Here is a 17660-nt window from a genome sequence, read left to right as displayed (position 1 = left end):
ATTCTGCTCTGCTACTAGCGAGGCTAGGTGTATACCTGCTGAACCCTGTACATTGCTACTGTGCTCTGCTTTGTATTTGACTTGCCTTTAACAAAGTGTCTTCTACCTGCAAGTGTGTGCTACCTGCATTCTATCCTGTTCCTGATATCTGTGCTGATGCATCCCTATCGGTATAGAGTGTTGGTCACCTAAGCTGGGGTCAAGGTGATCCAGGAGAAGGCCCAGCGAAGGAGGAGAAGAACATGCTGGACCAAGGAGTGGCTGCAGCAAAGGGATACTCGCTCTCACATGTCCCTGCTGATGGAGATCAAGGAGAACAACCCGGACGACTACCGCAACTACCTGCGTATGTATGACGCCACCTTCCAGGAATTGCTGCATCTGATGACCCCCCACATACGGAGGCAAGACACAAGGCTGCGGAGGGCAATCCCTGCTGAAGAGAGGCTGGTGGCTACCCTAAGGTACCTGGCTACAGGAAGGTCATTTGAAGACCTGAAGTTTGGGATACTCATCTCACCTCAGTCCTTGGGCGTCATCATCCCGGAGACCTGTCGTTAAAAGTGCTGCAGTACCAGTATTGTAAGGTAAGAAAAAACAACACCATACACATTTGTTTCTTGTCAACAAAAAAAAAGTGTATTTTTTTATTAGTTTTTTTTTTTTTAAATTAAATTATTTATAATAAACTGTGACAGCCAATAAGGCAGCATTAACAAGACTGTGCTGCATAGCAGTCATTAACATTTGTGTGGCAACAACACTACATAGTAGTCAATTACATTTTTTTGGAAGTTTTTTTTTTTTTTTTAACTCATTATAAAAATTGACAGCCACTGTGCCAATAACACTGTGCAGTAGTCAATAACATTTTTTTCTGTGGTTTTTATTTAAATTCTTTATTAAAAGACAGCCAATAAGGCTGCATAAACCATACTGTGCACTGAACTGTAGGCAATAAATTATTTTTTAGTTATTTTTTATTTTATATATTAAAATGTATATAAATTGTACAAAACAGCATTATCACCAAATGTTATCAATCCCAATAGGTAGGCTGCTGAATGTTGTATGGTGGGTCAGATGCCAGAGTGAACAGGCCAATACACACATGGCACAAATACAAATTGTGGCCCCAGCTTCCAGTAATCTGTACTTGCGCCATGTGTGTAGTGACCTTGTCCAATTAGTGTTATCACCACCGTATAGTATACAGCTAGCACCTATTGGCAGTGATAAAATTTGGTGATAGTACATGCAAGAAGAAGAAAAAAACCCTAAAAATTAAGAGTAACGCGGCAAATCTTCCACTGACTCCAGCAGAGCATTATAAATCTGGCTTGTGGTTGGGGCGCTGGGTGGGGGAGTAATCTCCAACTGGGCTGGGGGGGACCTGACATAGGCAATTGGAGCAGGCGAATAAAGCAGTGGGTCTGCAATGTAGGTGGAGTCGTGTAAATTGTTGTGGAGTGACCTAATTAAAAGCTCATAGACGAGCCTGTGGAAATTTTTCTTAGTGAGCTCATCCATTTTTCTCATGCGACTGTTACGTGCAGTAAAATCGTCGATATCATCCGGCGGTTTCTGAAGGATACGTTCAGCTTTTTGGAGAAACAAGTCCTCCTGTTCTGTGTGCTGTTGCTTTCTTCCCTGATTTTTTTTTTTTTTTGTGGTGGTACCGAAGAAGATGATGGTCCTGGTAGAATGGGTGTTGCTACTGAGGTCAAATTTTCCACCTCGCTGTCCCCAACCAAACTTTGGTCTGGCGTGGAGGACATATCAGGCTCTTGGGTGGGAGTCTATATAGAAAAAAAACACCGTGGAAGAGCATCGCTGAAGAATTTGAACAACGTTGGAATTTCCCTAACTGCAGATGAGCCATCGATGGAAAACACATCCGCATCAACCCACCTGCCAACACCGGATCATATTACTACAACTACAAAGGCTTCTTCAGCATCGTTCTCATGGCAGTGGTGGATGCCAACTACGAATTTTTGTTTGTAGATGTCAGCAAGAATGGCCGTGCTTCAGATGGTGGGTCCTTCAAACAGACTGCTTTCTACCAGAGATTCACCAACAAAACCCTCCACTTGCCGTCACTGTACGAGACAAAGCATGGCCTAAATTACGTTTTCGTCGCAGACGAAGCTTTTGCATTACATGAACATGTGATGAAGCCATTTGCACAGATGGGCCTGACCAGAGAGAAGAACTACAACTATCGTCTATCCCGGGCACGGTGCATTGTGTAAAATGCGTTTGGAATACTCAGCAACCGGTTCCGCATTTTCCACACCACCTTAAACTTGTGGAGAAGATAGACTGGGTCGTGATGGCGTGCTGGGTGCTGCATAACTTTCTGCGAAGGAAAACTACACAACGAGGACCGTCCCAGCTAGACCAGAAGATGTAAACTGGGCAATCTCCTCCGGAGGTCTTATATCAGTGCCTGCAGCACCAATTCCTACAACATCGACAGCACGTGCCAAAAAAGTGAGGGAGGAGTATATGGCCTATTTTAACAGACCAGGGCCCTGATTCAGAGGCGCTTGCTATTTGCAAGCGCACGCTCTGAATCAAGGCGTTTTTTTAAAACCCGGCCTCCAGGCCGCTTGCTAAGCTGTGGGTGACCACCCACAGCTTTAGCAGGCGGCCTGGCGATGGTCGTGATTATCGCGACCATCGGGCTTGCGACAAGACCATGTGGTAGGGTCTCGTCCACCGCAAGCCCCAGTGAACTTCCTGCTCTAAATGAACAGGAAGTTCACTACTGACATCACGTGTGATGTCAGTAGGGCCGCCCACAAACGGCAGGCGTTCCTTCGGGAACGCATCCATTTGTGCAGCCACCCCCCCCCGACCCACCTACAAAACGGGGTGAGCTGTCAATCAACATCGACAGCCGCCCCGTTTTGCTGCGAGCCCCGAGCGAGTGAAGTTAAGTCACTCCGGAGCACGCGTGCGCACTGCCCGACCACCGACCCGCTTGCGAGCAATGTGCGCTCGCGAGCGTGTCTGAATCAGGCCCCAGGTGCGGTGCCATGGCAGGAGGACTGTCTGTGAGATAAATTACTATAGTGGACAATTGGGATTGAGCTACAAAATCAATCAAAGGTTTTGGTTTTTGAACTGTGGGCCTGATTCTGAGCCGGACGCTCTTGAAGAGCGCTCGCTCTGAATCAGGGCGTTTTTTTGGTTGCGGCCTCCTGGCTGCTCGCTAAGCTGTGGGTGACCACCTACAGCTTTTGCAAGCGGCCAAGTGATGGTCGCGATCGGGGCTTGCAACGAGACCCTTGTGGTAGGGTCTCATCCGTCGCAAGCCCCAGAGAGCTTCCTGCTCTAACAGAGCAGGAAACTCTCCACTGACTTCACTGGAGGAGTTTCCTTCGGAAACGCCTTCGTTTGTGTAGCCACCCCCCCTCCCAGCCTACAAAACGGATGAGCTGTTGATCAACATCAACAGCAGCTATGCGCTCGCGAGCGATCTGAATCAGGCCCTGTGTCTCTACTTACCAAAATTTCTTCAGACGGTCCACTCACCTGCCGCCTCCTCTTGCTCGGCCATCAGGACAACTGACTGGCGTTGTGGCTCCTGTTCGCTGATGAAACTTATCAGGTGATAGTACCACAGTGTTGGGTGGTACACGTCGTCGGTGCCTGCACCAGAGCTTTTTGAATCCTCCACTTTTCTCTTTTTCTTTATGTAGATGGTACGCAGGTTCTGGATTTTGTGGCATACTGTTTTAAGGTCAGCAACCGTAATTAACTTTTTGGTGTAGTCCAACAACACCCCCAAAGCTGCCAATTTCTGAGACTTGTTGTGGTATTGTCCACATGATATCCGCCATAGACAATCCTTTGACTGTAGGATCTCGAGGAATCCCGTCACAAACTCCTGTTCACTATCCGTAGACATTGCTAGGAAGAAAAAATAATAAGGTCATTTTATTAAGCTACAATTGTAAATTGTTTTGTACATTTTTAATGTTTATTTCTAAAGTTTAAGATTTTTTAAAATGTTTTTTTTTCCCAAGTTTTTATTATATTTTTATTTGTATTTTTTAACGCTTTTATTTGTCTTTTTTTTTTTTTTACAGGAATGTAATGTGTTTTTATAAGTATTGTAATATGTTTTTTTTCTGGATTTTAATGTATTTTTAATTTATTGTAATATGTTTTTGTTACAGGAATGTAATGTGTTTTTAGAAGTACAGGTTGAGTCTCCCAAATCCAAATATTCCAAACTACAGAATATTTTCAGCATGACTGAGATAATGAACCCTTTTTTGATGGTTCAATGTACACATACTTTGTCTAAGGCACAAATTATTAAAAATATTGTATATAATTACCTTCAGGTTCTGTGTATAAGGTGTATATGAAACATACATGAAATTTATTTATGTACACAAACTGTTTAAGCCACAAAATTATTGGAAATATTGTATAAAATTACCTACAGGCTGTGTGTATAAGGTGTATATAACACATACATGCATTCTGTGTGTACATTTGGGCCCCATTCCCAAGATATTTCATTACGATATGCAAATATTCCAAAATACGGAATATTCAGTTATCCAAAATACCCCTGGTCTCAAGCATTTTGGATATCGGAGACTCAACCTGTATTGTAATGTTTTTTTCCAGGATTTTAATGGTTTTTTTATTGTATTGCAATTTATTTTTATTTTTTTTTACAGGAATGTAATGTGTTTTTATACGTACTGTAATGTTTTCCCCCCGGATTTTAATGTATTTTTATTGTATTGTAATATGTTTTTTTTTTTTTACAGGAATGCAATGTGTTTTTAAAAGTATTGTAATATGTTTTATTTTTGTTGTTGCTATGTATTTGTTTATGTTGTTGACACATTTGTTTATGGTGGTATATTCAAACATCATTAACAAATGTATCACAAGAACAAAAGCACATTTAATATATGTATTGATGTTGTAATGTTTTATTTTTGTTCTTGAGCTAAATTTGTTCTTGGCATTTCATTTTATTTTGAGTGTTTTATGATTTTGAAGTTATTTATTAGGTGGCCCGGGACATTGGTGGCCAGTGAGTGGCACACATTGGTGGTCAGTGGGAGGTTAATGCATGACCCAGCCACCGCCCACCTCATTCCGGTGGGCGGTAGCTTGGTCATGCATTTATAAGTGGGTGGCACACATTGGTGGGTAGGTGGGTGGCACACATTGGTGGTCAGAGGGAGGTTAATACATGACCTAGCCACCGCCCACCGGAATCAGGCGGGCGGTGGCTGCGTCAGGTATTTATAAGTGGGTGGCACACATTGGTGGTCAGTGGGGTTGCATTAACTACAGTACCAATACTCACCAAAGTGCTGCAATCCAGACTTCAGTGTGCAGGCTCTATCGGGTTTCCTTCTCCTTCTATCCACGATGCTACACAAGACGGTGATTGGGCATGTACAGGGTCCTGTCAGTCAAATTCCCCGACGTATGATGAATCGTGAGATACATCGTGAGTAAAAAGTACTCACGATCTGCATCACATCGTGTCCCATATTGGCAAATCTGCCCTACAGCACGGGAGATTTGAAGATGCGATGTACGACGAGCGGGGACGCGCATCGGCATCGTGATCGTGAGTGGAAACTCACGATTTGGGCATATTTTACACGATTTGTCATCATGATTCGTCGAAATCGGCCAAATCGGGTAAAATATCGCTATGTGTGTGGCCAGGTTAATTCTTTTCAAACTTTATTTTTGTAAAACACCAAATTTTCCTCAAATATTCCTCTGTCTAAATGTTACATTCCACCAGAAGTGGAACTTTGCTATTAGTCACAGTGTAATCTTCAACAATCCGCATCTTACTAAGCGACTGCAGTGGAGCCTCCATCTTAATCTGCTTAAACATATACAACTACATTTCAAACACCCTACTAGAACTCCATAAGGAGTAGTCCGCACTTAAGAGGGTGCAAATACGTTCCAATGTACTGTCCTTAAGCTCAATCTAGAGCCCTGAGCAAAAAGTCCCACAGAGGAAAGCGATTCTCCAGTGCAGATCCAATTACTTTCTTTAAGAGAAAATGACATTAACCTGTCCAGATGCCTCCACAATGGAATGGCCACTCACCCAACCCAGAACTATTATAAAGGTGATGGATTTCCTCGGCCAGCAGCTTGTCTCTCCCAACAGTTAAAAGACTTCCCTTCCCTTGACAATCGCTCCTCCAAGGGCCTTATCTTGATGCTCAATAATGATCTCCTGCCATCCCAAGTGGGGAGAAGGAACCACACAAAGTCGAAAGGAAAACGGAATTCAATGAGGAGTAGGTCCCAGAAGAGTGGTCTGGTATCTTGGAAAGTGTTTCCAAATCTTCCTCATTTCAAAACACATAGGACGCATTTCAGAGAAATCTCAGGTAAATGGTGAAGCTGTTCCAGACTTTAGACCAATATCATTAAACTGATGTCCACCATTAGCAACATATCTGACACAGAAAATCCAAAATACAGGCTGCGATCCTTGCAGATTGCAGATGTCCCTGAACCCTATATAAATTAATTAGACATTATTAGCATTGCCACTTGTCAGGCAAATATATCAGATAGAATATACAATTAGAATCTTTAAAGAACACCTCCACTGCTTTTGATAAAAGTTGGCTCCATGAACCTCCTTCCATAATCAGACATTGCTCAATCTGTAATCTAGAACCCTCCCATTGATAGCCTTCATCTATCTGTTCAATTGTATTAGCTCTGAACTTTCTTCTTAAACTAGGTACACACTATGCTATTATTTTGATTGTGCTGACAAATGTGCCGATTTTTCAATAAATGGAAAGCCCAAATATCTGTGCTACACATTATGCAATTTCTTATTAGAAGTTACTGATTTTCCCTACATGGGTCCTGAAAGACTACGGACGCTGCACTCTGATCACTATTGCGGTCAGGAGTCTATGTAGCTGTGCAATACAGTCCGAACATGAATCAGGCCCTACACGACTTTCTATTGTACCAACTAGATTTTGATTCAGCATATCATCATGGTGAATTAGCTGAAGAAATCTTTATGGAGCCACCAGAGCACTATGACAAAACTTTGTCAAAGGAAAAGTATGCCTTCTTAAGAAATTATACAGCTTAAAACAAAGTGGCAGATGTTGGTACATCAAAGTTGACACTGCATTGCTAGAAAAAAATCTGGAACTATCAGTATAGATAAGCAAAATTATATTGAAACTGTACTACTGAAATATGGTATGTCAGATGCAATACCAGTGTATACTCCTGTCAACAAAAGTACAAAGCTAATCAGAAGCATGTAGCCAACTTCAGAATCTGAAATAGAGGAGATGCAAGCTATCCCATACCAAAATGCAATTGGGAGTCTGATGTATGCAAGTGTTTGGAAGTCGCCCGGACATCACACATGCAGTGAGCCGCGTCAGCCAGTTTTCACTAATTTATGGAAAATAGCATTGCTTAAAGCAGAGGTTCTCAAACTCGATCCTCAGGACCCCACACAGTTCATGTTTTCCAGGTCACCTAGCAGGTGTATTCATTACTCACCGATACATTTTAAAAGATCCACAGGTGAAGCTAATTATTCTACTTATGATTCTGTTAGGAGACCTGGAAAACATGCACTATTTGAGGTCCTGATGACCCAGTTTGAGAACCTGTGCCTTAGAGGTCATGAGGATCTAATTAAAACTTATGTTTTCAAAGACTAAGGACCAGCTTCAACTAGCCACAAAAAAAGAAAATTTAACGTTGGAGAAGTTTTCGCACAATTTGCATGTTTTGGTGCAATATTTTCGCATCTCGCCTATGCGCGCTCCCGTTTCTCACACTATCCCATTATAAAAGACATGAAAATGCATTTAATGCGAAAACTGCGCTTGGTGAACCCACCAAAAAGTACAGCACATTTTAGGGAAATCAATCTGTACCCCATAAATAGCCTAACTGACATAGGAAATTAATATATAAGTGTATTAGTGGCCCTAATAAAAGTATTTGGGGTTCTTAAATTGTGTTAAATGGTTATTATATGCATATTTGTATGTGTTGAAAAATTATAAAAAGCAATATTTTTTTCAAGAAAATAATTACTGCAGTTAAACTAGGGGTACATTGAAATTGGTGCAAGTATATTTTTGTGTCCTAAAGGTGCACTTTTCATTTTTTCTTAAAAATACACCTTATGCAGCCACCTACAATGAACACTTGTCCCATCCATACAGCACCCCAAAATACCTCACCAAGTACTTTAATTCCATTTTTCAACACCTTTTATGTTTTGACCTCAACAACTACATGTCATTATAAGTTGGATAAAAAAAATATTTTTGTCTAATTAGTCATTGGGGGGGGGGGGGGGTGTCCAAAGGGTTCTGAACCAAGTCCCCACAGTTTTAGCCAAAAATCCGGATTTTGTATATTTTATCACCTACTCTGAGATGGTGAAAACAGTTTGCCGGTTTATGTCTATGGAGTTTTCACACAAACTTCGGCAACAGGATTGCACGGTACACATTTTTGTCCAAAACGTTCGCACCTGCGAATGCTTTTTGCCAAAACGTGGCTTTTCGTGGCTAATTGAATCTGCCTTTAAAAAACTTGAAATATTCTGCTATGCAGATTGGGGAGCAGATGAAGACGGCAGTCATTCTTATACTGGCTTACCCAGTTGAATTAGCAGATGCAGCGATAAGCTGGTCAAGTAACAAACAACCAAAAGTTGCTTTCTCTTCAACTAAAGGACTTAATCACAAGCGCAGAGTGCATTTTGTGAAAAATGTGGACTGAAATGTGATGATTAATTATGTTTGTTGTTATTATTGCTTAATGCTTTTATTAGGTTTTATTATAGGAGGTTTTAAGAAATGTTAAGATATTTAGAACTCATAATAAGAGACATCTCTTAAGGCCCCCATACACTGTGCGATATGCGTCTTGCAATACGATGGCCGAATTCGATGTGTGAGCAATCGGGTGGCTGACTGCCCAATATGGCGGCACCCCCCACCCGCATAGCGCTGCATGGGATCGTACATCGCTCTCCCAGATCAACTGAATATGTACGATCCCATGGGAGCGCGCACTGGCCGATGATATACCCACACACGGAACGATATAGCAGCGATACCGTTCCTATAAGTCAGATTGGCTGCTATATCGCACCACTGTATGGGTGCCTTAAGCGACAGGGGTTGTTGACTTGTAGTTAAATGGATAAATGTTACATACTGTCTCTTAAAGCTTTGTACATGACTCATCAGTCTGAAAAAAACCATCACGTCTGAGTGAATGTTATTCATGAAACTTAAAGGTCAGGCTGTCTAGACTGCAGGTGCAAGATTTGTTTACTTGGCTCTATAAAAGGGTCTGCATGTGCCCAAGCCTGTCACTGTGTAATTGGAGCATCACAGTGCTGTACGGTACTTAGCCCAAAAGAGATTGTTACCTTATCAAATTGACTGCAGTTTATCTTATATCAAGTGCATCTTGGATAAAACCTACTCTGGTTTGGAATCAACATGTGGACTAACCTTCTTACTCACATCTGCTACACACGTGCCAACTAGTAGGCATCTGCCAATATTTTTTACTAAACTTTTATCAATTACATGTTGTTTTAGAATTTCTCTCTAAAGGGGCACATCCACTAGCAGACTTTGAAACGACTGCACGATTACGACATTGTGAAACGACTGCACGATTACAGTTTGTGCTGTGCCTACACTGAGCGTTCAGTTGTTCAGTGTAGGCACATCAATCATCTCCTAACATCGTCAGGTTGACCAGCATGTTTGGGCGATGATTGATGTCAGAAACGACCAGCGGGAGCGCACATCGCTGTTCGTTTCCAAGATTAATGTGCCCGATTCATGAGCGATTGAATGATAACAATATCGTTACCATTCAATTGCTCATAGAAATCGGCAAGTGGATGTGCGCCTTAAATTAGGGTTATTCTCATTTTAGTAAGATTAATGACTAGCAGATCCTATACACCTCACTAAGCACTGTCAACACCAACCAGCAGAGTGCAGGTATTATCGACAATATTTGTTATAAATTATAAGTATAAATCCAGAGGATAGCATCAACCTCTGTTTAAATCTGCAGCTAGCCCTATTAGCATTAATAATCAATGAGTGCATGTTCTTAAATCCCTTTTTCCATTGCGGAGTAACTTGTTGCACCCCGACACACAAATGATATTTTAGGCCTACAGATGTATCATCAAACATCTAGTCTTCTTGCGCATTAAACAGCCCTTCTAGTCGCACCATGAAACGCTATGCTACAGTGTCACAGCAGCTGACACTGTAACATTGCATGCAAATACAGCCACAGTCGCACACAGAATATAGGCATGCCGCATATAATTTTAATCAGCAGAAGCTGATTGTGTGCCCTATTTGCAACGCTGTGCAAATAAGAAGCATTGAAGGGAAAAAGTTGCACAAAGACACACTCAGCACTACCAAGACACACAGAGCTCAAGCGTTAATTGTAATGCAACTTGCAGTGCATGGAGGATGGATGTATGTGGACACATCTGTACCTAGAAAAGCAGTCACTCTGCTCTGGTTCTCTCCTACCACCTCATCTCATCTACAATGGCTCAAACTAGTTGACAACACATTAACTTACAAGAATGTAATATAAAGCAATGGGGTTGCCCAGACAGGTCCTTTAAAGTCTAAACATTAGCTTGACCCCATTCCTCCACCAACTAGTGTCTACACCTTAGATAAACATTACCATTTGCTCCTATTTTATGCTGTGCCAGTGGCATTCGCTGCTTCATTGAGACATAGGCTAGGAAATATAGAGTTATGGTAGACTTACCTAGAAAACTCCTTTTCTTCGAAGTCCATAGGGTCCAAAGGGATACCTTGTGGGGATATTATGATTGGAAGACCAGGCACCAAACAGTTAAAGCTATGGCTCCCAGAATGCCCTGGGTCCTCCTCCATATATACTCTGCCCCTAGCCATAGGACTTCAGTTTAGTTAACAAGCCTAAAGGCAGGAGAAGGAAGAACAATCGTACAACAGAAACACTCTTACAGAAGATGAGGGAATCTCTGACCGAAAGAAAATCACCCAAAGAAGCCAGGTGCATCATGGTGGGCGCCCTGTGGACCCTATGTACCTCTAAGAAAAGGAGTTATCTAGGTTAGTCTACCATAACTCTATATTTCTTTTTTGGGGTCCATAGGAATCCACAGGGATGTACTAAAGCAGTTCCGCTAAGGTGGGGGACGCTCCTGGGCAGAAAGAAGAACTTGTGGCCCAAAGGAAGCATCCTGGGACGCAAAAGTATTAAAGGCAGAAAACCTAAGAAAAGTGTGGACAGAAGACCACGTGGCAGCCTTGCACAATTGTTCAACAGAGGCACTATGTCTGAATGCCCACGATGGCCCTATAGACCGAGTTGAATGTGCTGTCACTGTGCTTGGGACAGGAAGATCAGCTTGTGTGTACACCTGAGAAATACACCTGAAGTCCTATTGCTAGGGGCGGGGTATATATGGAGGAGGACCCAGGGAATTCTGGAAGCCAAAGCTTTTACTGTTTGGTACCTGGTCTTCCAACCATAATATCCCCTTATGGTATCCCTGTGGATGCCTATGGACACCGAACAGCCTGACCTATTTTACTAATGCAAGACAGGTACTAAATACGGGTACATTATTATATTCACACTAGCGCTGTTCATCTTTTTTATATTTCTATAATGTAGTTAAGGAATTAACACCACTTTATTATATAATTGGCGTCTTATAGGGTTCTATTGCTTATTGTGTAAACATGCCTTTTGCTTGTGGACTGTGATATGCCTTACTGAGCTCCCGGAACTCCTGGGAACTCTCAAAACCTGTTGGTGCTACTGGAAGGGCCTTGCATGCTACTGCTGGTCTAACAATCACTAATTGCTATTAATAGTGTGGCTCCTGTGCTCTCATCACATTATTTAATTGAGGTTTACATTCAGCAGATTGCCATTTAATTTTTACATTGGCATTTAAAGGTATATCAAATTGTGCTTAATACTTTTATTTTATATTTGAATCTGTATTTAATAGTATTTTACATGGTAAATGTGACTTATTAATATCTATTACTAGCAAAAGCAATATCCACACACAGAGTATATGATACTTAATTAACTACTACTATGTTGTGCACAAATCTCCTAACGTAAACATGGCACACATACAGAGGCGGCTCAATCCGTGGGCTGCCAGTTCCGTAGCCAGGAGGGCGCAGTCGGGAGTTCCGCCTCAGCTGCTGTGCTACCTCTTTACTGATAGACTAGCTGCTGGCTACTAGGACCCGGCACAGCTCTCCAGCTGTGTGCACTGGTATTGCCCTCAAGGTTCAGTGAGAGCGGTGCCCAGCGATCCTGCCCCACACCGTGCTCGGTGCCCAGCACAAACCAGGGACTGCCTGCCAGGGCACCGCACCACTGCGGTGTGTGACTGGGAGTAAGCGGGGTGCACAGGCAGTAACTCACTAGGAAGGGGGCTAGTACCTGGAGATACAACGACTGCGGGGAACCTTGATCTGAGTAGCCTGTGTCAGCATGTTTGGAAAGGAGCTGGGGAGGAATAATGAGGAAGGGCTGCTGCTGGCATAAAGCTGCCAGGTATCATAGGCCCTCCCTTCTCGGACTTGTACAATCATGGCGTTAGGCTGCTCGTAGCCCCATGTTTCTATTCAGTTACTGAAATGCTTGTTACTGTCACAAAGAGCAACGTACACCCACTGCTTCAGTCCTAGTAGCTTATGTAATTTGTTATACTGCTTTTATACCTAAATTACGGGTCTGACCCGGAGGTTGGAACAGGGTTCCAAACCGGATCAGACCCGGAATTTAGCCGGCGCCAACCCAGAAAATTCCAGAGTCGGCGCAGTGTACACCGGAGCCAGGTCTGCACCCCGTCCCAGCCGTCAGATGAGCCTCGAAAGAGTTGTACTCCACGCTGCCTCCTTCTGCGCATGCACAACTACCCAGCACGACTTTCTTTCCTCTCCGTCTTTAAAACCTACCAAATGTGCCCCCCCGGAGTATCTCGTATAACTGATGGTCCCTTGGAGACCCTAATTACACTGTGCCATCACCGATATTATTATTATACATAACCCTGCTGCCACCACCGTGCATAAGTAGCCATACAGTGTGTGTACTACCTGGCGCACCACAACGCTCAGCATAACCCTGAAGCTCATAGCTGCAACTGGAAATCCTTACATCCTGTACAGGCTGTTAACCCATATTGTAGTTGCGTTAAAACAGCTTCATTACGTTTTTAATTCTTTAATTGCAACATAAGACAGCAGAAAAAAAAACAACCTTGACTTACAAATTATCTTATCGGTAGCTCATTAACTGCTACTTGTCAGGCTGTGTGGTTTTTCCAAAAAACATGCAAAAAAGTAAATGTTCTGAATGTTTTCCAGATCTTTTTAGTGTGGGTCCATTTATCAAATGGTTTAGCGCAGCAGATATCGCAAATATCTCATGCGTTAAGTATTTGCATAATACAGTATGCCGCAGCGCACTTACAGGGGTGCAATGCAACGCAGGATTAGCCATAAAACGGAACAGGCTGTAGGGAGAACAATGAGTTCTCCCTGCCTAGCCAGTCTTTGTGGCCATGCGGTTCTCCCGATTTTGGGAGAATCGCATTAGGGAAAGGCTGGGTGGGGTCAGGATACAAAGCAGCAGCTCCAGCCCTACCTTCCTACTGCTCTAGTGAGACTTTGGGGTCAGAAGAGCTTGTGCCGAGCCCTGATTGGTGGAGCTCAGCACGTGCTCCTCTGACCCCAGCAGAGGGCAGAGCTACAGTAACATGTCTATATGTGACCCTCCCTGCCTGTATGTGTGACCCTCCTTGCCTGTATGTGTGACCCTTCCTGCCTGTATTTATGTATGTGTTACCCTGCCTGTATGTATGAATGACCCTGCCTGTATGTGTACATAATGTGTGATAATGTATGTATGTAAAGTATCATACCTCCCAACATTTGTCACAGGAAATGCAGGACTTTTGTGCGCGAAAAGGGGGCGTGACCTGATGACACACCCCCATTTAGGTCACTAAGGTGGGTGTCCAGCATCTCTGAGATGCTGGGCTGACCCCGGGCTTCCCCCCATGCTGTGAATAGATGCTATGCGTGCAGTATCTATTCTCGCTCTGCATACCCACTGCTCTGCTATGCAGAGCACCCGTATATGATTCCCCCCCAACTTCCCCCCCACCGCGGGACACTACGGCTCGCGGGTGGGACAGCGGGACAGTCCCAGAAAAACGGGACTGTCCCACTGAATGCGGGACAGTTGGGAGGTATGGTACACATGTATGTATGACCCTACCTGTATGTATGTATTATGTTTGACCCTGTCTGTCTGTACATTTGACCCTGCCTGTATGTGTGTATGCTTCAATGTTTGAATGTGTGTGTGTGTGTGTCTTATGCACACATAAGAGATTAGTTTTGCTAGTGTTACATTAGCGTGAGAACCTCACGATAATTGAATCTATCTCATGGCTTAGGGGTGCTGCAAAACAAATCTGAGACAGTAAGAGTGCCACAAACAGAGAAAGTTTGGTAACCACTGCCGTAGACTATCGCTATTCCCAAATATCTTGACGGGAAAGGATATGTCATCATATTTATCAAATCTGAAAAGGTATTTTTTTTTTTTAAAGCTCGATGCCTACAGTATACGTATATAACGCCATCTTGACTGCATGAAGGAGAAGGATGTTCTGAAATCCCTTCCTTGATTGTATGCAGTTCCTCTTCTCATTCTTGCTTAAATAAGAGACAGAATGGGAGACTAGTGGAGTCCAGAGTGCCAGGTAAAGCGCCCATCTGTCCTCACCTATTTTCCTATGGAGATTCCATTTAAAAGCTTTGCTGTCTGACTAGTAACAAATAATTGAAATACAATAGTCGTACATCTAGCGGTCTCTTGTGCTGCTTTGGGAACATTACCATACTGTAAAACGTTATGTGTGTATTAGGACAGTATCCATTTTTATCCGAGTGTGTATTTGGGAGGAGGCAGCGAAGGAAATTCTTGCCCTGGGCTCCACTTGGTCTAGAACCGGCCCTGGGCATATAATATTGTTTCATTCTAGCACCAAGTTGGCGACTATACCATTCTTTTCTCCTGGTGGCTATAATACAATCGTACAGCAGAACCCCCCTGCAAGCTACGTAATAGAGGTCCCTTTTTCAGCACATTTTACGACTGCGCTTTTCTACAAAATGTGTCCAATTCTACAGGATCAGACCCTGATTTTCTACAGCTTGGCATTGAAGCACTACCAAAGCCTCGATTATGTGTAACAATGCAGACTTTATAGGGTAACTGAATGGGTCTCTGCTAAATAATGCATAATAATAAGTTTACCGGCAAATTCCAACACCTCAGACCTGTCAATGTCACCACAGTCACTGTATTGCCTATAGGAGGCAGTGTTAGCTAAGTGCCTGAGTGTCATTATGATGTATTGTATTATATTATAGTAATATTACTCCCTGATACTGTCCATCCGTTCCATTCAGGTTCTCTTCCAAACGAGTTGTCCCCGAGGAGCTATTGTTGTGTTATTATCCCCATGCCCGCACTTACCCTCCAGCTGCCTGGCCTCGTTCCTCGCCGCTCCCTCCCCTTCTCTTTCTTCCACAGTAACCCAGCAGCAGCCAGGGCAGGCAGGGCCCGGCCGGGGAAGTTGCTGATAGCAGCCCGGAACATGTTCCCTAACTCCGGGTAACTAAGTCACGGGCAGCTGAGCTGTGGCTACAGGGCGGGGAAGTAGAGAGAGCAGTGGGCGGGAGTGCATCTGCCGGTGACAGACAGACGGCATTTGCTCCAGTCCAGGTGAAAGGTGGGGAACCGAGCCAAGAATGCAGTGTCTCAGGCGTTTCCAGTCACCCAGGTCACCCTTATCATGGCTGTGTATATTATACACCTAATAGAGAGCTGCTACTTAGCTAAATGGTTCTCACGGCTAAACTCTTATATCATATGCTGCAAAACTAGCTGCATGTATGTATTACAAATCCTCCTCACAGCTGAACACTGCATATACATTCTGCCCTGCAGGTATATATAATATATCCTTCTCACAACTCAGGCTGTGTGCATAATATATATCCTCACAGCTGGAAACATCCCCTACTATATAGATCTTAGCTGATTATGGGGCCCATTTATCATTAATCTCATTGGGGTAGATAAGTGCCGCTATAACGCTTCCTGCTTCGCCTCTTTACCGAGGTGCAGCAGGAAGCATTACCGATGAGATGTAAGAACATCTCATTGGCCGGAGAGGGGGAGCGTTAACTTCCCCCTCCGGCGCTACCTGCTAGAGACAGCAGCGCATCAGCCTAGTGCTGATGCGCTGTGTCTCTGTCCCGGCCGGCTCCACTGAGCATGCGCGGGATCTCGCAAGTATCGCGAGATCTCCTCGTGCAGCCTGGAGTCGGCAGTCGCCGCAGCAGGGACAGCGCTGTCCCTGCTGTGGGGATAGGCTAGCGCCAGGCTGTAGCTGTCGATAACGACATCTATAGCCGGCCGAACGGTCATGCGGTATGACCGTTTGTACATGGCCTTGCGCTCTGCGCTGCTATCTTGCTATCTAGCGCCGATAATGACGGGCGCATAGCACCCCTGTCATTTACCGCCCAGACCCCCGATCATACATCGGGGAGAAGCGGTATCAGCGCACCTAACGTGCGCTGATACCGCTTCTAGGCTTCGTACATCTACCCCTTTGTGAGCTAAGATCTGTATAATACGCTAAGGTAGAAGTCATATTTAAAGTGTTTCAAATTTTGATCGTGATTGTGGGGGCCTTAAGTGATGCTGAAGGTGTCTGGACGTTGGGACAGGTATAGTCAGGTGATAAGAACTACTAGAATCTGCAGCTAGTTGATGGAAGTATGGAAATATTGCTGCTTCGAATAACAATAAGTGTATATCTATGCTATTGGTAAAGAAGTTACTGTAGTAACTTGGACTCAGCTTACTAATGAGGGTAATATACACAGTAAGAGATACAGTGCAGTGTCCCAGTTACCTCCAAACAGCTGATCCATTCACCAGGAACTAATGAGCCATCTGGAGGCATAAAGTGCCTCATGCCTCATGGGTGTCATTACTTCCTAGTGAATGTATCATATTGAATGCATGGCGAATTAGTGAACCTGTGCATAGAGCATAGTGAAGTGTAGCAAACTACTGGGAGTGCAATGTTCCACTCCCTCCCCATTATTAATGACCTGATATTCAATAAGAATCCGTCCGTCCGTCCTTGCTTCGTTGGTTTGAGGTCCTTGTAGGCAGCAGCAGAGGCTCCCACAGAGCCGTCAGCAGCAGTAGCAGGGAAGCAATTTATCCAGTGGCTGTTGAGTCTGTGTGCGTAGTGTGTGCCTGGGAGGGTTCATCATCAATCTACAGTTCAATATGTTCCACATGTAGTTGCAGCAGCTGCCACCAGGTGGCGATAGTGCACAGTGTATGATGTCACCGCATTGTAACTTGAAGATAAACAGACTTGCGGTGTCTTATTGGCTGGCACAGTGGCGCGTGTCGTTAGTCTTGCCGCTGGGATGGCCCAGGCTGCG

At 43.9% G+C, this 17660-nt stretch overlaps 1 protein-coding gene across 3 annotated transcripts in view; it reads right to left on the bottom strand.

Moving 5' to 3' along the window:
• Positions 1-17335, bottom strand: part of PLA2G4F (phospholipase A2 group IVF) — a 90171-nt gene extending 72836 nt beyond the window's left edge. For 2 of the 3 annotated variants that reach the window (XM_088463479.1, XM_088463480.1), the window contains exon 1: positions 15664-15835. In XM_088463479.1, coding sequence (XP_088319605.1) covers positions 15664-15786 — 123 coding nt within the window. In that variant the 5' untranslated portion in view covers positions 15787-15835. Of the gene's footprint in view, positions 1-15663; positions 15836-17315 lie in introns of those variants that run through there. The other variant, XM_088463481.1, reaches the window with a different exon arrangement.
• Between the last annotated feature and the right edge of the window lie 325 nt (positions 17336-17660).

Source organism: Taudactylus pleione, unplaced genomic scaffold, assembly GCF_031769625.1.
Source record: "Taudactylus pleione unplaced genomic scaffold, aTauple2 ptg001381l, whole genome shotgun sequence".
In the NCBI taxonomy this organism is placed as follows: domain Eukaryota; kingdom Metazoa; phylum Chordata; class Amphibia; order Anura; family Myobatrachidae; genus Taudactylus; species Taudactylus pleione.
Note: the sequence above shows the minus strand (reverse complement) of the source record. Positions and strands in the feature narration are given on the sequence as shown.